Raw genomic sequence first — 25,022 nt, forward strand, 5'->3', positions numbered from 1 at the left:
GGCAGCGGCTGTATGTCAGAATTACAGCTCAACGGGGAATAACTTTGAGTGATATGAGAGAGCCAGTAACAAGGTGAATATCTCCTGCTTGGAATTTTACTGTAATTTTCTTTAGAGGGCATGTACCATGTAGACTCATATGAACATCCATGTAACAAGGTATTGTCGGTTCATATTTTTTCTTACTCTCATAGTAGATTTAATTTCAAGGCTCTAATTGTAATATGTGAAGCTCTCCTGGTATCTGCTTCAGTGTATTATTTTAACAGTCTTACCTGGACTGTAGGCTGACTTAGTTACTGTTTGAATCTGAGGACCTAGGCCATTGCTTCAAAAGCTTTCAAGATGAGTTGATATTCCACTAAGATACATTGGTTATGGTACAGATAGAATTATATACTTCCTTATGTAAGTGGTGTTCTGGGCAGAGTTCTGTGTGCATTGAGTCTTTCTCCATGCTTTACTGTCTAGTTTCCAAGCAAAAAAGGAGAGGAGGAGAACAAGAACTAATTCCAGATTCCTTTTTCTCGATAAGATTTAAAAAAAAATTATAACAAAAAGGACTAATAAAAGGTGCTAGGGATCTGATATCACTGAACTAGCCAGGACACTCTCTAGCTTATGTGCAGTGTCTTACATCAATATCTTAACAAAAATGGCTCTGATATGGAAATGGGGTACAATGCCAACAGGATAAGGATGGCTACCAACAAATTAAGTGATAGAACATTAGTAAATTTTATTGGCTGACACTTGGCAAAATGCTTTCAAGATGCTTTCTGCATCTCCTTTGTCTGTTCTATGGTATTTGTGATACACTTATCACTTCTGTATCTAAATACCATTGTGACAGGTAGAGCTACTGATTGGTAAATTACGTAAGGAGTTCCTGAAGTGTGAAGTTTTAGACACTTTGGAAGCACAGCTGTATAGGACACCAACACTTACACCTTGTGCCTCATAATGCCCCTCTATTCTATTCCCTCATTCCATAGAGCTCCTCTGTATCCCTATAGACATCAGAGCCATCAGTGTTCCTCTTCCTTGGCTAGCTTTTCAGTCTACTTTAGCCACTGCAGAGTACTAAATGCTGGCTCCATCCTCTTAACACCCAAGGCTCTGACGTTGCACCATTTAAGTTGATGGAAGCTTTGCCATTGGCCTCAGTGGATGCAGTGTCAGCAAGCAGCACAACCATGTACATTTAATACTTTGCCTAAATGGCTTCTGTTTCTGATGCCGAGGGTATAAATCTATTTCTGACTCCCTTCTCCTGAGCCCTCTTCCTATGTAATCTCAGTACCTACTATTTTATCAGTAGACAGAGGTCTTTGCCTCCTTATGAACAGCATAGTGTATTTATCGAATATTAGGCACTTGCTGTTGCCACTGAAGGCCTCCATAGAAGCCATAATAGTACTAACTTCCGTTAATACTTTCATTTGCATATACTTTATATGCTGTCTGACTAGTTTTGGAGGGCACTCACCTCACTCTCTTTTCCCATGTCCAAGTCATTCCTGCTCTCCGATCTCTTTGTAAGATATATTGAAGTATTAAACAAGGCCAGTTTTGTTTCTGAAGAAGAGCACTCATATACTAAATCTAGGGAAATCCGTTACTGTGTGTTTGGCTTTCATTTAAGTTGTGTGTGTTTAGATTGTGCAGTTGTAGCTGGTGGCAAGTCTGGATTTCTGCTAGTTATTCTTTAATTCTTTATATGTGAGTCTTTCTTCAACTGAACAATCCTTTTTCCTTCCTGATTGTGTTTATGACTCTTAGATTGTAGGGAATGGGAGTGAGCAGCAGCTGCAGAAAGAACTTGAAGATATACTGATGGATCCACCCATGGAAGACCTGTCCAGTGACCGGGAACATGGGGAAGAAAGCAGGACTGACAGAGAAGGGGAAGATCCCATCCTTCTTGAGGCTTCGGCATCCTCTACCATTAACCCGGTGTCGATGACAGGACTCCAGAAACCTGAGATGAGCCTGCCAGTGAAACCGACACAGGGAGGTTAGAAAAACTGGGGAGTACCTACTAGCGGCCATCAGAAGTTCTGGGTTTCTCTACGTATGATTCACAATGTATGAAGCACTTGTCATGTCATCTGCTCATTTAGTAGGATGGTATCAATAGTATAGTCAAACTTACTACTTCAAAAGTAAGTTAGCTACTCAAAACAATGTGCTGTAATGCAGATGAACAGGGTGAATGTATTGCATTGTTCTGGCTGCTTTCACCCAGAGGGATCCCAAAGTACTTCACCATCATATGTATGTTACCACTGAAATGCAGCTGCTTCTGGGGTGGAGGGCAAGAGACAGTTGGGGCACAGTGAGAGGAAAGGGAACTTTGTCTAAAGATACTGGATTAAAGCCCCTATTCTTACAAAATTGGCATGGGGTCTTAAAAGGTATGGCAGAGCAGATGAGGTGAAATTTTCAAAATCCTTAAGTGACTTGGGTGCTTTTTAAATTTTTTTAGCCAGGATCTTATTTTTACGGTCTCACCTGAAAAACCCACATGCATGTTGAAAAGTGTCTGATGCTCAACTTATTTGTCTACAGAGAATAAAGAGTGAAGATGCTCCATCCCATGGGCATTCATTCATAAGGTTTAGGCTTATAAAATGTGTTTGCACAAAATTTGTGAATTCAATAAATAGTTCTAAGTGCTAGCATGCGCTCTCTCTCTGTCTCTTTTAAATGATCCCCAGTAAAATCCTCTCCCAACTCAAGCTTCCTCATTCTTATTTTTAGCTGCTAAATAGCATTAAAAGAATTTAAAAGTACACTTCTGATATCACTTTTCTGTCTGAGTAATGTTGTAGTTGCCAGAGGGATGTCATGTGGCTCCCACTGGGAGGGGAGGTGGCCCATGAGATCATTTAAGATATTATTCAAACTATGGATAAAGTTTAGAAACCCCTATCCTGAAGGAAAATAGTGGTTAGATCACAGTGTGACCATGGTGAGTGCTTTAAACATGTGCTGCCTGTTAAATTGGTCCAGTTAGAATGCCTATGATTTTTACTGTCCTGGTGAAAATGAATGCATTCGGACAGGATGCTAGAGGGTACCCCCATGGAGAGAGTCAATCTTAAGAACTTGGATAGCTCTCTTTCCATTTCTAATCATGGGTTTTCCATATCCATTTTAGTCTGTCCTGGCTTTTTGTAATGTCTAGATGAAATTACTATAAGGCGGCGCACAACTGGTTGAAAGACCATGCTCAAAAAAACAGTTATTGATGGCTCACTGTCAGACTGGGAGGGTGTATCTAGTGGGGTCCCACAAGTGTCAGTCCTGGGTCTGGTACTATTAATATTTTCGTTAATATCTTGGATAGTGAAGTGGAGACTATGCTTATAAAATTTACAAGTGACACCAACCTGGGAAGGGTTGCAAGCACTTCGGAGGACAGGATTAGAATTTGAAACGACCATGACAAATTAAAAAATGGGTCTGAATTCAACAAGATGAAATTCAATAAAGAGAAGTGCAAAGTACATAGAAAGGAAAAATCAAATGCACAACTACAAAATGAGGGATAATAGCTAGGCAGTAGTACTGCTGAAAAGAGGGGGGGGGGTTATAGTGGATCTCAAATTGAATGCAAGTCAGCAATGTGAAGCAGCTGCCAAAAAGGCTAATATCACTCTAGAGTGTATTAACAAAAGTGTCCTATGTCAGACATGAGAGGTAATTGTCCCGCTCTACTCAGCACTGGTGAGGCCTCAGCTGAAGGGCTGTGTCCGATTCTGGGTACCACATTATAGGGAGGATGTGGACAAATTGGGGAGAGTCCAGAGGAGAGCAACAAACATGATAAAAGGTTTAGACAGCCTGACCTATGAGGAAAGGTTTTTAAAAAAGAAGGGGGTGGGGGAGGGCTGATAACAATAGTCAAATATGTTAAGGGCTGTTATAAAGAGGATGGTGATCAATTGTTCTCCATGACTACTGAAGGTAAAACAAGAAGTAATGGAATTAATCTGAACCAAGGGAGCTTTAGGTTAGGTATTAGGAAAAACTTGCTAATTATTAGGGTAGTTAAGCTCTGGAATAGGCTTCCAAGGAAGGTTGTAGAATCCCCATCATTGGAAGTTTTAAAAACAGCCTGGACAAACACTTGTCCAACATGGTCTAGTTTTACTTGGCCCTGCCACAGCGCAGGAGTCTGCACTTGATTACTTCTCAAGGTCCCTTCCTTCCCTATGTTTCTATGATTCTATGAATGTCATTGCATGGTTCCAGACCCCTGGTTATTGGGAGGCCTGCCTTGAAGCTTACTAACATGTACCAGCTGGCTTGCCTCTTCATTTGTCACTTTGTGCCTTGTTGCAGATTGTGAGGAGTCGAGCCCTTTTACACCAGTGGCAGATGAGGACAGTGTGGTGTTCAGCAAGCTTACCTACTTGGGCTGCGCCTCAGTGAACGCCCCCAGGAGCGAAGTGGAAGCCCTGAGAATGATGTCTATCTTACGAAGCCAGTGCCAGATTTCTTTAGATGTGACCCTGTCAGTGCCTAATGTGTCTGAAGGAACCGTGAGGTATGAAGCTCATTCAGGGGCTCTCTGGAGTCTGTTGCAGTCAGTCTGATCAGTTCTTTAGATGTGACCCTGTCAGTGCCTAATGTGTCTGAAGGAACCGTGAGGTATGAAGCTCATTCAGGGGCTCTCTGGAGTCTGTTGCAGTCAGTCTGATCAGTTCCATCTGTCAAAGGAGAGCGAGCGACCAGTCACAATTAGGAGGAGATATGAGCAACCTGGGATTTCTTTTAAATGTGGCGGAAGTGGGTCTTGAGGGATTTTAAAGAAGAGAAGGTCAAGTGGCCTTACAGATCAGTTTGTAAAGAACTTCTCATGTACAAGGGGCAGCACAGAATCTTCTTTAATATCTGAATTGTCTTGGAAATCATAGCTGGGGCAGTTACTTACTGGTGCCTTGGAAATAGTCTGAGGCCTTGGCTACACTGGAGGTGTACAGCGCTGCAACTTGCTGCGCTCAGGGGTGTGAAAAAACACCCCTCTGAGCGCAGCGAGTACAGCCCTGTAAAGCGCCAGTGTAATCAGAGCCTGCAGCGCTGGACGCTCGCTCACAGCGCTGCAAGCTATTCCCCTCGGAGAGGTGGAGTACATACAGCGCTGCGAGAGCTCTCTTGCAGCGCTGGCGGCGCGACTACACTCGTGCTTCACAGCTCTGCCGCGACAGCGCTGTGAAGTCCCATGTGTAACCGAGGCCTAAATTCTAATCCCAGGGGAGGCAGAGCCAGGACTGTAAAACTGTTCATGTGCAAAGTCTCAGGCGGGGAGCAGGCTGTAGTGGTCCTCCCCAAAGAATGCCACAGAAGGACAGGCAAGGGCTATTGTGAGAATGGGAGAATTGTGTGACCTGAAATATGTGTGTGAACTGCTGTAGGTTAGGTCAGCTTTCTGAATGGGAAGGTCTGAGCTTTTGTAGGGAAATTATAGACATAAGAGTCTTGCACTTCAGGTACCTGCCCTTTTTCCCTTAGGCATAAGGGGAAAAAAAAGGTCAGACAAATAACTTGCATTCAAATCCAGCACTGCTTTTCTTCCCTGTCCCATCACCTCAGAGTAAAGTGATTCAGGCAAGATGGAAATACCTGGCCCATTTAATAGGATTCCATTTTAATGCTGACTGACTGCATTCTGTTGGGGGAGAGGGGCATTTACACAGGGGTTGGAGATGGGTCAGTATTTCACATATAATTAATGCCTACCTTGAGATAAATGACAATTGGGGATAGGGTCTATGTATCGTGCTTTCTCTAAATATCAGTGGAATCCTTCAATCTCATGAATAAATGCTTGGCCAAAGTAATCCTTGTAAAGCCCAAAACTTTACTTTACTTTTTTTTTTTTTTTTTAAACAGGCTCTTAGATCCTCAAACACACACAGAAATAGCAAATTATCCAATCTATAAAATTCTCTTCTGTGTGCGAGGGCATGATGGGACTCCCGAGAGTGACTGCTTTGCTTTCACTGAAAGCCACTACAATGCAGAACTGTTCAGGATTCATGTCTTCCGATGTGAAATTCAAGAAGCTGTAAGTTGAATTCTTTCTTGACCTTACTGGTGTTAAGAGCATATCCCAGCAACACTTCGTAAATCTCTTTTGGACCAACTACACTCCCAGAACTCATAACTCTCGTTAACATCAGTGAGATTGAACATCTGATTTAAGAATTTGGTCCTAACAGCAACAAATGAAACTTATTCTTCAATTTAAATTTGTTTATGTTGCTTTTAAGTCTTATTAAAATGTCTCATACTCAGGGCCTCATGTTATAGGGATCACATAGGAGTTATAGTGGATCACAAACTGAATGAGTCAACAGTGTGATGGAGTTGCAAAAAAGGTTAATGTCATTATGGAGTGTGTTAACATAAGTGTTGTATGTAAGATACAGGAGGTAATTGTCCTGCTCTAGCCAGCACTAGTGAGGCTTCAGCTGGAATACAGAGTGCAGTTCTGGGCACCACACTTCAGAAAATATGCGAATAAATTGGAGAGTCCAGAGGAGAGCAACAAAAGTGATTGAAAGTTTAGAAATCCTGACCTGTGAGGGGGGAGGGGGGAAACTGGGCATATTTAGACTTCAGAAAAGAAGACTGAGGGGGTATCTGATAACAGTCTTCAAATATGAAGAAGACCGGTGATCATTTGTTCTCCATGTCCATTGAAAGTAGGACAAGAAGTAATGGGCTTAATATGCAGCAAGGGGGAGTGCCTTAATCTGCGGGGTTCCCAAAACTGTAAATCACTGTTACCCCTCTCAGCCTCAAGTGACAGCTGCTGCTAAGCTGTAAGACAGCTCACTGACCCATCAGCTTGTTCGCCTTATAAGCAAACTTCAGGGCTCTGCCAGCCCAAATCTTGCCTAGTAGGTAACAGTCAGTGAACTTCAACTCCCAAATCTATCTGCTATGCACAGCCCTGTCACTGAAAGCTCAGAATTTGCTTTTGCCTCCCTTAAAGAGACAATACCCAGCAGCTTATTACCTCAGCTGGGGTTAACAAACACATCATTTTAATCAAAGCACTGAATTGGTTTATAGTAAGTATAGCAAGTTGATTAAACAAAAAGACTTAAGTTTAAGTGGTACCATGTATAAGGAATAAAGCTAGAAAAGGTTATGAGCAAACAAAAGTGAAAATATGCTTCTAAGGCCTTGGCTACACTTACCCGGTAGTTCGACGGCTGGAAATCGAACTTCTGGGTTCGACTTATCGCGTCTAGTCTGGACGTGATAAGTCGAACCCGGAAGTGCTCGCCGTCGACTGCGGTACTCCAGCTCGCCGAGAGGAGTACCGCGGAGTCGACGGGGGAGCCTGCCTGCCGCGTGTGGACCAAGGTAAGTTCGAACTAATTCGAACTAAGGTACTTCGAACTTCAGCTACGTTATTCACGTAGCTGAAGTTGCGTACCTTAGTTCGAATTAGGGGGGTAGTGTAGACCAAGCCTAAGACTAAAACCTGATTTAACAAACGAGTCTCTTTTTGCAGAAGTTTTTCTTACCAAGTGTTTTTTTTCCAGCACGGCTGACCAGACTCTCTGGCAGGACCGTTCACAGAGCTCAGAGTATATTTGTTTTCTCAGATGAAGGATAACTTAAGGATTCTCTCCCTGCTCTTTATGGTCCAGTAAATCTTTGAAAGACATTCTTTTGAGTGAAGAGTATCCCCTGATAAAGTTAGTTTTTTCCCTGCAAGATATAGATGCCATGCTGTCTGGTCTAGACTCTGTCTCCCTGCTGGTTCCTCCCCTGCTTTTTACAATGCAAATGTTCTCTTCCTGCAACCTCAGATACCTGTACAAAAGAATAGCCTATTGAATTTGGCCACATCTGGTTTGAGGTATTAGCCTTTTTCCTTTGTCCGGAGAAAACTTGTTTATCACCTTCCCCCGATATGCTTGGTTTGAACGCTTTTTAGTCACATATTTCCAGCACATCTATGAAGTTCTTTGTGGGTTTACTGTACATATATCACATCAGAATATTAATGATCAGTGAATTATTAGTATTCCAATGATATATTTATATGCCAGCTTTTATGTAAATATTGTGACAGATGTATGCCAACTGGCATTGGTGTGCTGTTCGGGTCACAGGGAGATTTAGGTTAGATATTAGGAAAGCTTTCTAACAATAAGGGTAGATAAGCTCTGGGACAGGCTTCTAAAAGAGGAATCCCAGTAACTGGACATTTTTTTTGAAAACAGGTTGGACAAACACCCATCAGAGGTCATCTAGGGTTACGTGGTCCTGCCTCAGTGCAGAGGGCTGGACTTGATGACTTCTCAAGGTCCCTTCCGAGGACCTATGTTTCTATGAGTCCATGTTTTCCATAATTCTACAGCTGTGTAATTCACCCCTGGCTGAATAATTGTGCTCCAAAATCTAAACTTTCATTTAAAGTTTTTCAACATTTATGATTAGAAAGAAAACTCAATCTGAATTAAGTGCAGTCTGAGGCAGTGACAGTTGCCTGAGTTTGCAGACAGTCTGAAACAATATCTCTGAAGAGTGTGAATTATCCAGTAGGGTGAAAGCAAAAGAGAATAGTTTTCAATGTCAGCATTAACTGCTTCACTGCTGATCATTTTAGCAGAAATATCTTGTGTATATTCCACAAACCCACATGTGTGTCTCACCTTCCCAGCTGCTAACCTTTACCTGCCCCTTGGCAGCTTGTAGGCTGTAGATATTCACTATCATTATAAAAATTTACACCATATAAAAAACTGAAAATGTGAAGATAATGCAAAACAATCTCCATTTAATATAAAAAAGTATAACAAGGGCTAATGCATAGGTTTCATTGCATTAAAAGTAAAATTTAATAATATTAAAATTAATACTGCATCTGAAGCTACCCTAGAATTTCCACCAGGGAGATGTAGATTTTAGGTGACGCTTGCTGCAGTGTGCAGGGCACTGTGGTTATAGTTGAAAAAGGAACCTCATAAATATGGTCTTGCAGATTTGTCGAGCTCCTGGAGGATCTTCTGAAACCTGCCTTTTCCTTTTAACCCTGCAGAGCCAACACAGCTCTGGGAGAATGAGACAGTCTACTCTGGGCTTGAACAGTAGCAAACACACTAATCAAATTTCAATTGCAGAATCTCTGTTGTTGTAGTGCAGGCCAGAAAGAACACACAGAGAATTTGTGGAGCAGGCAGTTGGGTCTTGTTTACACACCCAGTTGCATCAGTTTAACTAAAGGTGTGATATCACAAAAGTTAAACTGGTGCTACATTGTGTGTGTATTTTTGCATCAGTTTGAACCAGGTTTACATCAGGTTAGCTTGCCCTAACGGTTTGCATAACAGGAGCAGGCTAAATTGGTGTAAACCAGATTTAAACTGGTGCAAGAAGGTATGCATGCAGTGTTATACCAGCATAACTAAGACAGTGTAATATCACACCTTTTGTTAATCTGATGCAAGAGTCTATGCTTAAAAAGTACCACCAGTTTGACTAAATCAGTGCACACCCTTAGTTAAATCTGTGCAACTTCTGTATGTAGGCAGATCCTTAGGAAAAAATAATCTTGCCATACAAAATGAGCAGATTTGATACAGAATCATTGAGATGATAAACATCTAGCTAGCCCCACAATGCTATTTTTAGAAACCTTTCAGAGCCTTTAAATAGATAAATTACTACTTATGCATTAGAGAATCAGAGTATGATTATTTCCGTAACTTGTGAAATAATCACTCAAGGCATTGCGAAATGTTATGAAGAAATGGTTTCTTCATAACTCAGGCGTTGGTAAATGCATAGAAATTGCAACCATGAGGTGACAGCATGCACATTTACTATCTTATCTTATATTCTGGTTCTACTTAAGATACTATCTGCATATTCTTGCACAATATTTTTTCATCCCACTGGTTAATGAAAACACAGGTAGCAATCCTACTTGAACCTTTTCTAATCTCTCTGTTATGTATGATTGCAGGTGAGTCGAATACTGTACAGTTTTGCCACTGCCTTCCGCCGTTCTGCCAAACAGACTCCACTCTCAGCCACTGAAGCCCCACAGACTCCAGACAGCGATATTTTCACATTCTCTGTATCCCTGGAAATCAAGGAAGATGATGGGAAAGGTTATTTCAGGTATTGCTTCCTGATTTCTACTTATCCATCAGCTGGGTCTAGTGTTGGAGGGTGGTTGGAGGGGAAAAAACGTGGTGAAGGCTTACCCCTAAATTCTCCTTTTGAAGAGTTCATACTGTAGAGTAAACCAGTCCCGGGTGTAGGCATTTTTGCTAAATAAAGCAGTGATTTATTTCTGGATTATCTTACTTTGCTCAGGACCCTCCTGTTGGACTCTTCTTTTTGTTGTTATAGTTTTCGTTGCATTGAGTCTGAGGCCATCTGCCAGGTGGTTTCGGTATTTTTATATATCTCTTTTGTCTTTAAAACGCTGTGTGCAAAGCAGCTAATTGCATTCAGCAGTGTCATGGCTGAGACTAAACACATAACACTTAAATTCTAGTATCAAATATTACTGGTCAGATTTTCAGAGGTGCTAAGCAACATAGATCCTGCTAGAGTCAGTGGGAGCAGCAGGTATTAAACACCTTTTGAAAATCCGGCGATACACTTCGCATAAAGCTCCCCTCAAAAAAGATGGAAAGGACATGACACATCAACTGCCATCAGTGTACTTTACTAAAGTTTTTAAACCCACTCTGGCCACCTGACATGAAACCTTGGGTCTGGGTAAATCAGAAAAGTAGCTGGACTTAAAACTTTGCAAGATACATCAGAGAGGGCTTGTGGCAAACAAGGGCTTTCATGCTCAAAATTCATCAGAGACCAGAGGTGAGGATGGCAGTATTTAGAACGCTTATTCTCTGATACTCAGATATCCCGTCTGTTTGGTTGCAGGTTTTCAGTATTTTTATTAGTGCACTAACACATTTATCTAGTAACCCAGAAAACAGAACAGAATTTTCAAAAGCATGCAACTGAACTGAAAAAAATGGAAATTACTCTCCATGTGATGCTGAGATTATCCTGACAAAGTTTCTTGTCACAAAGATACTGTACCATGTGGTGAATAGTTAGGGTGGTGTTAGTGCTTCATTAGCCTGATGACCAAGACCACAAACCCCTGCCCAAATTACTATACCAAAATGGCACAAAAATGTGTTCCTTGCCCCCATTTCCATCTGGTAACGTATGCCTCTTTCACTACTTCATCTCTGAAGAGGTAGCACTGCAGCACCACCTGGTATCAAAAATTAACCACCCAACAGGGAATATATTTCTATACAGATTGTTATTCAATAGGGCTAGGGCAGCGAGACTAAACATTGCTGTGTAGATGCTGGTCTGGAGCCCGGGCTCTGGGACCCTCCCCGCTTGCATGGTCTCAGAGCTTGGGCTCCAGCCTGAGCCCAAAAGTCTACACAAGAGAGGGGTAAAGTTCCTATGCTCTTGTTGGCTTTTCAGGGACTTCCTCAGGATTGGTCCCAGCATTTTTTATGGGGAAGCAGGAGGGAAGGAGGCTGAATTAACATTCATTATCAAAGGGCTCAAATGTTAACAACTCATCCCTGTCATGTGATCCATTTAATTGAAATTCAAATCTCTGCTTGTGATTTATGCAGCTAAATTTCTCTACCAGCTGCAAATATTTAATTATAACCTTGTAAATGGAGCTTGTATCTATTTCTAAATGCTTGTCCTCTGTGTTCTGGTTCTCAAAGACAGCTAATTTTGTTCTGTCTTCTAATCCAAGTGTTACTGGATTTTGTGTGTGTTCCTATATCCACAGACAACGTAGCAGTTCTAAAGACTGCCACTGTTTATGACACTGGATAATCTTGATCCCTCAAAGGTCTTTTTCAGTTTCTGGTTAGTCCACACACAGTGCCGTCAAATGTTTTATGTAACCATTTATGGTATTTTATAATTGTTGAGTTGCCTTGGTCTCAGAGTAGCACGACTGCCATATGCTCTTGGAGTTGTAGAGCAGTTTGGCTGCTGGCCATAGGCATAGAGATGTTTCTCTTCTTGGATTTATGTCCAGTGGAAGTGTTTAAAAACAAATCCCCTTTCCTCTTCCTTTTTATTACGGCATCTTCCATCTGAGAACATCCAAAGCACTGCTCAAATGTAACAAACTGATGTACAAATTCAGGGCCTGAACCCCTCTCAGGGTCAGGCCCTATGCAAGGATTTTTTTAGTTACAGAAATGCAGCTTCCCCTGCGGTGGAATACAGCAGCTATTTTAACACCTTAGCAACATTACTTTAGGAAAAGGAAGTGAAAGAGGAAATCTTACCCAACTCAGCTGTTTGGGAGTGGTATGGAGGGAGCAGAATGTAATTAGCCCAGTCTGGGCACTTGGATTAATACTACTATTCTTTTGCTTAAAAAGAGTCAGTGAGATCTGTAATGACCATATGTGATTAGAATGTCAGTTTTAAATCTCCAGTGAAAGAGAGCATCACCAGAATTATCATGCCAGAGCAGTTGGGCTCAGAGGGTCGTGTCTGTTGTTTAATCGCCACCTCATAGGTATTTCTTGGTGGTCTCCCACTCAGACATTGTGCAACCTCAACCTTATTTAGTTGCAAGATCTGAAAGCTTCAAAGGACAGGGCGATTTGACTCCTTTGTATGTTATGTGCATGCACACGTGGCTGTGCAAATCATTAAGTTTTAAGCACTTGGTGTTAGACGCTCCACGCTGTTCCTTATAAGACCACTCAGATAAATGCTGAGCTGTACTTGTTTTGTGTTTACATAGCCTGTCTCTCTTCTCGGTCTTTAATCTAAAGACTTAAATAAAATAAAAGGAGGCAAGAGATTAATGCTACTCTCAGAGGAACATGGACTTGTGTATGGTGGAAACCAATGGTTCATCAGTTCCCTCCAACAACTGTTCACCAAGCAGCCCCAGTTATATCACTTCGATATCCAGGTTGGCCAGTTAGCACAGTGCTGCCTGCTCCCACATCAGCAGGCTGCCCAGTGCTCTGGTAAGCATTTAGGGGAAGAAGCCCTTCTCAGTATGTAGCTGAAGTAAAACTGGCTAGAAAAATACAAATCTAAGGTAGAATGCTAAGGGCTTTTTCTTTGCTCGGTGCTTATTACATGCTTCCAAAGGCCCTACTGCCACATTGTGCACATGGGGTGATTCACAGTTTCTAATATGTAATGAAATTGCTTTAAACCTCGGTATTTTAAAACCCCTTGTCTAAGTGCCGCTGAAAGTATCCAAGAACAAGTTACATTATACAAAGGGTTATGTTAGTTAATTTCAAAGCCCAAGGGAGTACCCTCTCCTGATTATATTGCCATCTCTGTTCTGTTACTGACTGTAGTGGGCAAGGAAGAAAGGTCTGAGTGCATTTGTATACAAAGCTGACTTCACCAAATGTCTGAGGCTGTTTTGATTTATTGAAAGGAGGAATACAGATAAATAATGATCTGAGTTTTCCCCCCTTCTTGTAAATAACAGTGCAGTTCCCAAAGACAAGGACAGACAATGCTTTAAGCTCCGCCAAGGCATTGATAAGAAGATTGTGATTTACGTCCAACAGACAACTAATAAAGAACTTGCCATTGAGAGGTAACCCTGTGTTTTGAATTCTTTAACCATGTCCTATTTAGTTACATTGTTCCTAGTTCCAAGGCAGCAGATCAGTAATCTCTCTATCAACACCTGTTTTTATGGGCTTGTAATTTTAGTATACGAACATCTTCTGGGCTGCATCTCACCAAGGTCCCCATCCTGCAATCGGATCTATGTGGGTGGACACATTCTCAGTGATCCGCCCACACAAATCCAGTTGTAGGACTGGGGCCCACATCTCTGGTGAACACCCTTTGCATATGAGTTTTTTTTTTTTTAATTTGCATGTAAAGTATTTCTCCTATTTTATGTTGCCTGATTCTGTGTTTAAATATTATTTTTTGCATGTGGGGAATGTTAAATGCTACTTGAATTTCAAGGGAACCAGAAAAAAAATTGTTTTGAAAAAACAGAATTTTGGAGCCTGTTGTCTGTTATGTAGACCATTCTGTAGTCTCTCTTATCGTTCTTCATAAATAACCAGCCTCTTCAGGTCATGGATGGAAAGATCCTGGACTCGGAGAGTGCATGGTGGTCCATTTTAGAGTTGTTTAAAAATACGTAAATCTGGGTTTATACTAACATCAGTGGTTGCATAACTTGGGTATTTACTCATCCCTGTAGTGTCTGCGCACCTTATATACTGCACTACATATATTCTGAATCTGCCATGGTCTAGAACAGAGGTGGGCAAACTACGGCCTGAGGGCCATATCCGGGCCGCAGGACCCTCCTGCCCGGCCCCTGATCTCCTGGCCCAGGAGGCTAGCCCCTCCCCTACTGTTCCCCCTCCTCTGCAGCCTCAGCTCACTGTGCCGCCGGCGCAATGCGCTGGGCAGCGGAGCTGTGAGCTCTTGCCAGGCAGCACAGCTGCAGAGCCCGGCCTGACCCAGTGCTCTGTGGTGCGCGGTGGCAGGGATGGCTCCAGCCGGGCAGCACAGCTGCCTGTCCTGTAGTGCCACCAGCCACCGGTGCTCCAGGCAGCACGGTAAGGGGGCAGGGAGCAGGAGGGGTTGGATAGAGGGCAGGGGAGTTTGGGGTGGTGGTCAGGGGCGGGGGTGTGGATAGGGGTCGGGGTGGTCAGAAGGCAGGCAACAGGGGGGTTGAATGGGGGCAGGAGTCCCCAGGGGCCAGTCAGGAAGGAGAGTGGGGGTTGGACGGGACAGTGGGGGGCAGTCAGGGGAAGGGGTTCTGGGGGCTGTTAGGGAGAAGGGGTGGTTGGATGCGGCAGGGGTCGGGGGGGGACTGTCAGGAATGAGAGGAGGGGTTGGATGGGGTGGCAGCGGGCAGTCAGGACAGGGAGGGGTGGATGGGGCAATGGGGCTGTCAGGGAACAGGGCAGGTTAGATGGGGCAGGAGTCCCGGGGGAGGGGAGGTGGTTGGGGTGAGAAGTGGGGGGGGGGGCGCGGATAAGGGGCGGGGGCTGAGCCATGCCTGGCTGTATGCCTGGCCCTCCATACAATTTCAGAAACTCGATGTGGCCCTCAGGCCAAAAAGTTTGCCCGTCCCAGTCTAGAATGTAAAGTGGAGAGGGGGAGGAAATCTTACACCTTCCATTGACCAGAAGGAGATATATTCTTTATCTCAGCACTGACAGTCTACTCAGCACTGTTCATACTACAGAGTAGGGCAGGGTTTCTGCTCTGTGGAATTTGCAGTCTGAAATGAAATGCAACAAATTGAGCTTGTTATGCAAACAGAAAGAAGATAAAGCCAAGTCTGGTACTCCAGCCCTAAATATTGTTACTTAGGGTTACCATACGTCCGGATTTTCCCGGACATGTCCGGCTTTTTGGGCCTCAAATCCCCGTCCGGAGGGAAATCCCAAAAAGCCGAACATGTCCGGGAAAATAGGGAGGTGCTGGGCCGGGGGGCCGGGGGTGCTGGGCCGGGGGTGCTGGGCTGGGGCCGGGCCGGGGGCCGGCCCGGGGCCAGCACCCCAGGGACCGAGCCGGGCTGGGGCCGGGGCTGGCCGCCGGAGGGAGCCGCTCGGTTGGGGGGGGGGGAGGCAGACTGTGCCGCACCTCCTCCCCGCACCCCCCAGCTTACCTGCTGCCTACTTCAGGCTTCCCGTGAATCAAATGTTCGCGGGAAGCAGGGGAGGGGGCGGAGTTGGGGTGGGGACTTTGGGGAAGGGGTGGAGTTGGGGCAGGGGCGGGGCTGGGGGCAGGGCCGGGGCCCTGTGGTCGTTGTCTGTCATTGAAGCATATAGAAAGTTCCTTATGCAAATATCCCTAGTAATAGAAAATGAGATAGAGGAAGCCACTCAACAAGGCCTTGGTCAATCAGCTAACCTTGTTAGTCTCAGCTACGTTTGTGCTGTTCCTTCAGGGAAGATTCTTAAATAACTTCCTGGGCCACTGTAGATACAAGAGAGCCATGTAATTAAACCAGTTCACAAAACTGTGCTCTACAAGCTCTATGTTGGTATCCAATCAGGCTCTTTTGTAGTGCCAGTGTGATACACAGGCAGAGATGTACATAAATGAGGTGTTTTGCAGGAGGTGTTAGCAGCTTGTGCCTGAAGTGTAATACTAATTTTTTATGGATTAAATATTTGTGTTTTTGCAGATGTTTTGGCCTCCTCCTGAGCCCTGGGAAGGATGTTCGGAGCGGTGACATGCACCTTTTAGATTTGGTAAAATGGATTTTTATTAACAAATAAAGAACAAGAGTATTTCTTAGCAGCACTGGTGTCTGATCTCGGGGAACAGGTTGGAAAGGTCTGGCTGTGTCGTCACCCACATCCAGTTCTTCAGCATGTGCTCTGCACACCAGAATAGACTACAGCTCCTCTCACCTGTCTGGCACCAGGTTTTAAGATGGATTCAGATGGAGTGTAATGTTGCATTAATCTGAAAGATGGAGTTTTACCACAAAAGGAAAGTGTTTAATGACTTAGATTTTTAAAAGGTTAATCCATGTTGGTGTTTCAGATGAGCAGCCCAATTTGCCTTAAATATTTCATTGTCCTCTACAGCCAGAACATAGTGAGAAGTTTTATAGGGAACCTGGATAATCATTTCAGCACAAAGACAAAGTTTCAGTATTAATTGGCATATGGGTGTTTCACAGGTGCCTTATTGCATTTTTGATCTGCTATCTGGTAAGTAATGATGTAGTAATTGCTAAGGTGGTAGGTATCACAGACCTAGTTTGTGGGGTTTTTTGTTTTGTTTTTTGTTTTTTTACCTGAACAGTGTTTTACTAGTGTTCTGTGAACATCTGTATAAGAGTAACTTCTCTATTTTAATTCATATTGAAAGGGTAGCATAAAGTAACTGGACTCTAAAGTACAAATTAAATTTTAAAATAAAATAGGGATTTGGAACAGAGTATTTATAGAACTCTCTCTTGCCAATGTGCTTTATGCACCTGTAAATCAATTCCTGAATTGCTTCAGAATGCAGTCATACACCCTCTTAAAAGTACACCAGCTATTACTCAAATTTGAACAGTGTCAGTATACGTTCATTAGCCATCTCCTGTGTATGCATTTGCAGATATGCTCGTGTCTTTTTAGCAGAGAATTTTTTTGCTTCCTCTGTGCTCTGCTAAAGCCTATCATTACATTTTGCCTGCATCTGAAATGCCTTGGATTGTAGTTAATATTCTCTCTGAGATCGTCTCAATTAGAGACCACAGAGAGAACTTGGACTTAGGGTAACTTTTTAAAGGGAAGCAGAATGAAAGTTCCACTGTGTTTCATTGCATTGCACTGTACAAATAGCATGTTCATTTATAGTCATTTATCTATTTAAAGTGATATATTAAAGAAAATATAATTATTTATTATAATGGAGCTGGTAGTGCCACTTAAGAGTTAAAGTTGGCTGACATTTCCCATGATAAGACCCTGATTTCAGTTGCTTATAACTTTGCCAAGCTTGATCCATTCAGGCTGAAATTTTCTGTTTGGTGTCTTCCTAAATCTGAAGCTTTTTGGAAAGCTTTGACAAAAATAGTTCAGCTGTTTCCAAAAATAGAGCGGGGAAAATATTTCCTGTTCATATTAATAAAATGTACAAATGTTTTCTTGAGCAGCTATAGTACGTGCAAGATTTGGAGCAGGGTCTTGGAATTGGGTGGAGTGGGAAGGTTGCCTTTGTGTCAGCAATTTGTCTTTTGCTGTTTCTGAATTTGGCCAAGGTATAGGCCTCTGAAAAAGCCCGGTGTGCACATACTCAGCAGAAATTTGGAGATTTAGCAGCCAAATTGTAGCAAAGATTGTCTGTATTGGGCAGGTTTCAGTCCAGGGCTGAGCAGGACTTTCCCTTCAGTTGTTGCTTCCAGCTGCTATGGGCTACTTGGTACTGGGTGCAGGAACTGAGAGAGGAGACACTCTCTTGTGTACACTCAGTGCTCTGTCTGCCTGCACCCAAGCAAGGGGAAGGAAGAACAACTTGTCTCAAATACAGAGGGGACAAGAGCCAGACCTGGAGGCTTTCTGTCAGATCCTTGCCTCATTTGTTGTAGAAGCTGGAAGAACATAAGAACGGCCATATTGGGTCAGACCAATGGTCCATCTAGCCCAGTACCCTATCTTCTGACAGGGGCCAATGCCAGATGCTTCAGGGAATGAACAGAACAAGGCAGTCATTAAGTGATTCATCCTCTGTTTTCCATTCCCAGCATCTGGCAGTCAGAGGCTTAGGGATATCCAGAGCATGGGGTTGCATCCCTGCCCATCTTGGCTAATAGCTAAGGCTACGTTTTAGTCACGGTTATTTTTAGTAAAAGTCATGGATAGATCAAGGGCAGTAAACAAAAATTAATGGCCCGTGACCTGTCCATGATTTGTACTATATACCCCTGACTAAATCATGTGGGGCAGGGGGTGGCCTGGAGGGTGCCACGGGGGCTCTGGGGCAAGGGGTGGCGGCTGAGGGGGGCCCACGGGGGCGCTGGGTCAGGGGGCGGCGACCGGGGGGAGGGGCTTCTTGGGCAGGGGGCAGCGACTGGAGGCAGACCCAGGACCCCCTGTGTTGCCAGGGGGGTGGGGGGAGGGACCACAACAGCCTGAGACTGCCCCAGCAACACCTGATGCGGCTGGCCCAGGGGCTACCCAAGCTGCTTGGCCGACCCCTAGGCCAGCCGCTCTTGCCACTGCAGATGTCAGGGAGGTCCCATAAAATCACAGAATCCGTGATCTCTGTGACAGACTCGCAGCCTTACTAATAGCCGCTGATGGACCTTTCCTCCATAAACTTACCTAATTATTTTTTTTAAATCAATTATAGTTTTGGCCTTCACTACATTCTCTGGCAGTGAGTTCCACAGGTTGACTCTGCGTTGTCTGAAGAAGTTCTTCCTTTTGTTTTAAACATGTCCTGCTCTGTCAGCTCCCTTACTCTTCACATTTTTTATATTATCTTTCCATGAAATATGTAGTATCTTCCTCAATCATCTGTAATGTACAGCTTCCAATCTTTTTGCTAGCTTCATATAGCTGGCCAGTAGTAGTGTTCTTATTTTCTGGATGCCTAATATGAGACGTGGGGTCTGACATACACAAGTCAAAGGGAGCTGTCCTTTGAACATATAAAGGGCTATAAAATGCACTCTGAAAAATCAGGACTGAGGTGCCTCAAATTGGACATGCAAAATTAGTGAAGACTTCTGACCTTCATCTCTGCCTTAGTTCCCCATCTGTAAATGGGGATACCACCACCTCCTGACTTCAGGAAAGGTGTTCTGAAAATACATTTGTTAATGTTTGTGAAGCACCCAGATTCTGTCGTGGAAAGCACCATAGGGAAATCCCATTAGTAAATGAATAACTTTGGTTTCAGAGCAGAAGCCATGCGCTGAACGATGAGGTTAAAATAAAATATTGAATTAACTGGTTGTTACGTGGGTTCTGTCCTTTCTGTGCACTGAATGGGGCAAGGGTCCTGTGGAAAGAATAGTATGGGATCATGTACATAAAGATTGTATTATCAAGCATACAGACAAGGGGGATTAATTAAGGTTGCCTGTGAAGCCTTACTTCTGACATTTCCTATCTTTTAATGTTGTGTTTTATGAGTACTATGTATATATTTTAGAAAAAGACTAGTATTAAAGAGTCTGCACTGTAATGTCTTTTAGATATTAAGGACATTTAAGATAGTACAATCTCACAATGTCAGATTTTGTTTATTACGACACTGCAATGTATCAAGATCCATTAATGTAAAACAGCTGGAAAGCTTTTTAGGATTAGCAGTTTGTAAGGCAGTATTCTGATTTAATTTGTTTCAATATAGTAGAGACAATGAAATGCATCCCTAAAGCAAACAATTTAGGAGCTTATATAGTCACATACTTCAATGGAGTGAACGTACCATTCAAGCAGCTGTCATTTAGAGACTGCATAGTATGAAATGAGGCCAGAATAACTGAATTGTCTTGAATCTTCTAGGGCTGTGTTAAAGAAGAAATCTGAGGGGAGCTTCTATGTTTTTGCAATATGGAGCCCTTCCACTGTAGACAATGGGTTTCAATCTGACCCAGATTAGTAGTGGCCTGAAAGTCACCAGAGTGCAGTTGGCTCTTTGGCCTCTCTGAAATGAACTACTGTTCTTTCCACAGTTCCTATTGGACAGTGTTCACGTCATAAAAAATCATTGCAGTTAGTAGTGACTGGCTTCTTCGTGGCAGTCTCAGCTGGGAGGTCAAAGGTCTCATGGGCCATCGGAATTGAGCTCTCCTCTCATCCCCAGAGACTGTCTCTCCTGGTTAGAGCTGAGTAACGTGGACTTGGGGAGTTGGCACTGCTGATGCCCATGCAGTAGTTGTTTTGTGGACAAACATCGGGTGTCTCTCTAGGGCTGGGACTCTTAACACCTTTCATGAGCACACAGTTCACTTTATTTATTTATTTTTTTATTATTTTAATGTTAATAGTAATATGTTTGGTCTTCCATTTGTTTCTAGGAGTCCATGGGCAAAAGCTCTGATGGGAAATCGTATGTCATCACTGGGAGTTGGAATCCAAAATCTCCACATTTCCAGATTGTAAATGAAGAAACTCCTAAAGGTACCAACTTTACCAAACTTAACTTTATTATCAGCAGGAATGTGTGACTGACTTCACCGGCGGATTTCTTTTTATTAATTTAAAAGGGCTCTTGCTGAGATAGAGCAGAGTGGCATCCTTTTCTTTTTCTCTTAGTTTCATAATGTAGTAAAAATAGTGTTGTGGTCTCTGAATTTGGTTCACATCGGATGTGTAAATCTAAATAGAACAGAAGACTAGTCCATTCCCTAGTATTAGCATACCGTAAGGGTAATCAAGAATCCTAATAGGGAAAGGAACAGCGGTACAGGATGTGGGATGTGGGAGAGGATGAGGAGGTTTAGTACTTCATTCCAGCTGGTCCCCTTTAACTTCTGCAGACTCTCATTATGAATTGCATCAGATCATTTACTATAGGATTTCCCTTTTGTATGTGCTTAATTCCTACTGTAAATCCAACAAGGGTTGCACAAAGATTATTGGGGGAAAACCACTATAAGAAAATTTTACATGTGGCAGAGAAAAATCCACTAAACTGGCAGATTTGTGGGCCTCCACTTCAGTTTTGGGGGATGACTCTCTTGATTCTTAAGCCTGACAATGGAACTTGAAGGATAAAATTTCCAAATATTTTAGGTGATTTTCACAATTATAGTTGTGTGCGCAAATTGGGGAATTGAATGTGAATTGCTTGAAGGTCAGAAATGTTAGTGGTCCTAAAATTGTCTGGCCTAGTCTCTTTCCCATTTTGTGAAGAGTCCTGCTGCTATCGGTGGCTCTACTCTTATCAAGGAGAGAATTTCTCACAGCTTGGGGGTCTTGAAAACATGTTTCAGAATCTCTTTAATGTGGGGGGATTTATCCATCATCCAAATGACTCATTTAAAAAAAAAAACTGGTGGGACTATACTTGCAAGGCAGAAGTCACCATGCAAATAAAACCCTTGATTAAATATTTGTAATTGTTTTAAGGAATATATTTGCTAGTTTTCAATAGGGATTCAAAAAATCTGACAGAGGATTTTTATCCTCTGTAATATGGGCATCCTCTGCTAAGAGAAGATTCTGATAGGGCATCTTCTCTCTCTAGCAAATAGCTCATCTTATTGTCCTGTGCCAGTCACTGAAACCTTTGCTCTGGTAGCCTCCGACTTGGGGTGTTAGGTTAGCTAAAAGAGACTTTTCTGCAGAATTAGCTCTTACAGTAACATTACTACAAGGTAAACAGATTAGAGAGCATTTCCACTGAGATTTGTCAGCAGGTGATTGTACTATTGATTTGATATTTTTTCTCTTTAGATAAAGTGCTATTCATGACTACAGCTGTTGATTTGGTGATAACTGAGGTTCAGGAACCTGTCCGATTCCTTCTGGAGACCAAAGTCCGCGTTTGCTCACCTAATGAGAGATTGTTCTGGCCCTTTAGCAAACGTAGCTCCACTGAAAACTTTTTCCTAAAACTAAAACAGGTAACACTGTCTTTTTATCTACAGTTAAATTTGGGGCTTGGCAGGCTTAACTGACCATAACCCCCCTATAATTAAATTCTTTTGAGACTTTAGAGGTAGATTTAGGATGCATTACAGGTTAAATGTAAACATATTGGGGACAAGGATAAACTGTCAGTGCAGTTTAAAGTCCCAGTCCTGAAGCTCTGATACATGTGTTGTCCTATTGAAGCCAGTGGAATGAATCGTGTATAAGGGCTGTAGGATCGGGTCGCAGGTTGTCGTGTGTAATTAACTTCTGTACTTTCAAACCTGGTATTTGGGATGTTACAAAATTTCCTTAATATACAAGTCCTGCTTTTCTTTTACTTAACATGCCATAGTATAAACATAGAAAAGGTAGGTTACTTTTTGCAAAGATAAACAGGATTTAAATGTGCAAGTCCCAGAAAAATTTGACAATTGGCCTGGAAAGGCTCTTTTTCTTCAATAATGCTGTTACTGTCTAAGAACTGGAGAAGTGTCACTGCACTGCTCCCTTTCCCCCCTGTGTTACATGGTTAGAGCAGAGGTTTCAACAAACCAAATATCCCTGCTTTTCATGTTGAAAAACGGAACTGGGAAGCAATGTCAAAAAGGCTAACATCTTAGCTTTTTTACACCACCTGCTGGAGAGAAAAGGGTAACGTCTATCTAAGACATACACTTGAATAATATATGGCAATACCTCACGCCAGAAACTATCAAAGGCTTGAAAATGGATGGTGAAAACCACCTAAGAGTTAGTATGTGGTGGTGGTGGTGGGGGGAAAGCTATTCCCTAACTTGCTTATGAAATGGTCACCCTGAAACAAAACCACTCTTTAGAAGAGATAGAGAGCGTATGAAAACAAACCATCCCGTTGGTGAATTCACATAGTCCAATAGCACTGAGTGGAGTCAAGAATAGTGAGGGAAGGGGCTCGCTGTTCTCTTATTGTTCGTGAATTATATTGAGTCACCTCTTTAAGAGGATCAATTGAAACGAGCAACTTTCTCCCCAGTGTTCTCTTTTGCACTTGTTGGTTTTGGTTTTTTAAAGTAATAGCAGATAGTGGCATGCTTTCTCTGAGGCTTCTTTGCTGCATTTATCTTTTTTATTTAAAGTTAATTCCATGTGTAACCTGTTACGGTCCTGAACAGCTCATTCCAGAAGCACCTGATATGAAGAGATGTTATGGAAACCTTCCTTCAAAATACAGGCTGGAAAAAAAAAACCCCTCCATGTAGGAGATTAGTCTGATCCTCTCCCTATTTGGATTGATCTTTTTGAGGTGGATTGTGGAGATGTTAAACAATTAATTCAGTTAGCTATAAATATTTCACTAATCTTAGAATACAGGCTGCTTTTCTGCCTGGTAATGTAAGGAAGCTTATCTTACTTAGCAAATTTTGTATCTTTTGTCTTACCAAACTCTGCATGCATTGTGACCTTTATCTCACGTAATTCTGCCTTGTTCACAGGCACTGACAGGTTATCCAACTTCCAGTGTTTACTAATGGAGGAGTTAGCACAATTCATAGTTGAAGTGACCGATATAGAGAGTCATGCCTGATAAGCATGGAAGGGAAACTTGTTTCTACAGAGAGGTGATTAGTCTTTAAAAGATACAACTATGTAGAATTAGCTTATCTTAGTTTGCCAATGTTTCTTGTTTCGGAAATGGTGGAAGCAGAGGGATTTTATTTTTCCAGATAACATTCATTGACTTAGTGATCTTTAGTCTGGAAGAATTTCCATTAATTTTAAATACTAAAATGATGAAATTGAGCTTTGGGAATTTTTCTGGAATTCTGTAAAAGTAGCTATTTCTTTGATTTTGACTGGGTGGAAGTAGAGCTTCTTTAATGGTCTTGAATTAAGTTAGAATTTTGTGAAGTGTTTACATAGAAAGTCTTTGCTTTAACTTCCCTGTAACAGGACAGAAGCATTGAAAATTAATAGAGGAAATAAGGCCACACAATGGACCTTGGAACCCATAAAGTTGGCTACCTGTGTTCTCAGCAAGAATACCTGTACATCTTACTTTTGAAGCAGCAAATAGACAATCAGTAGCCATGCTGGGACACTAAACAAGAACAAACAATTTTATCACTAAAAGATTACAGAAAAAAATGTCATACACTGCACTATTAGTCTGGTGAGAAGTTAGCTATAGTTCTAGGTTTTTGTCATTCGTAGTATTTTTTCCCCCTTAATGCAAAGGTTGTCACATAGTCAAGAATTCACCAAACTTCCTCTCCTAGAACTTCCCCAGAGCAAACATATCATATACTGTTGCAATACATGCTACCTGTGTCTCCAGTCCACTCCTGTGGAAAAAGATGAGCCTGCTTACGAGTCCTGGACCTGAAATGTACTCATTTGTCCCAGGGGGAGGGGAGGTACATCTTACTTGCAGGAGCTATACAACTCTGAGTGATGTCTTTTGGATTCTATGCATTCCCATGAAATAGGGGCAGACACCAAACACCACAAGCATTCACAGCCCTGGAAGTTGCATTGGGGCACTGAAAGGACTGTAATAAAAATTTCAGTTCTTCACTTTTTCCTATGTGGATGGTGGTGAAAATAGTTCCTCTTCTCCATCTCCCCTACCCCAAGGAGAGGATGTAGAAAGACCCTCGTGAAGCACATATTCCTCACTCACAAGTATATTTTCTAATCCAGATGAAACAAAAGGACAGGAAGAACAACACAGATACGTTATATGAAGTTGTGTGTCTAGAAAGTGAATCAGAAAGAGAGAGAAGAAAAACTACAGCAAGCCCCTCTATTCGATTGCCGCAGTCTGGGTCCCAGGGCTCAATGATTCCTTCCCCTCCAGAGGATGACGAAGAGGAAGGTAAGAAGTGGGTCCTGTAAAGTTTGTTTTATTTGCATGCTTTGAAGGAAATGGAA

The 25,022-nt window shown here is 42.5% G+C and overlaps 1 protein-coding gene across 1 annotated transcript in view; it reads left to right on the forward strand.

The window, feature by feature from the left end:
* RABGAP1 (RAB GTPase activating protein 1) overlaps positions 1–25,022 on the forward strand; it is a 113,260-nt gene that overhangs the window by 15,098 nt on the left and 73,140 nt on the right. The window contains exons 3-11 of the mRNA XM_034793917.1: positions 1,783–2,017; positions 4,351–4,555; positions 5,902–6,076; positions 10,001–10,158; positions 13,520–13,630; positions 16,205–16,271; positions 20,552–20,654; positions 21,933–22,102; positions 24,792–24,966. Coding sequence (XP_034649808.1) covers positions 1,783–2,017; positions 4,351–4,555; positions 5,902–6,076; positions 10,001–10,158; positions 13,520–13,630; positions 16,205–16,271; positions 20,552–20,654; positions 21,933–22,102; positions 24,792–24,966 — 1,399 coding nt within the window. The remainder of the gene's footprint in view (positions 1–1,782; positions 2,018–4,350; positions 4,556–5,901; positions 6,077–10,000; positions 10,159–13,519; positions 13,631–16,204; positions 16,272–20,551; positions 20,655–21,932; positions 22,103–24,791; positions 24,967–25,022) is intronic.

This window comes from Trachemys scripta, chromosome 17, assembly GCF_013100865.1.
Source record: "Trachemys scripta elegans isolate TJP31775 chromosome 17, CAS_Tse_1.0, whole genome shotgun sequence".
NCBI lineage: Eukaryota > Metazoa > Chordata > Testudines > Emydidae > Trachemys > Trachemys scripta.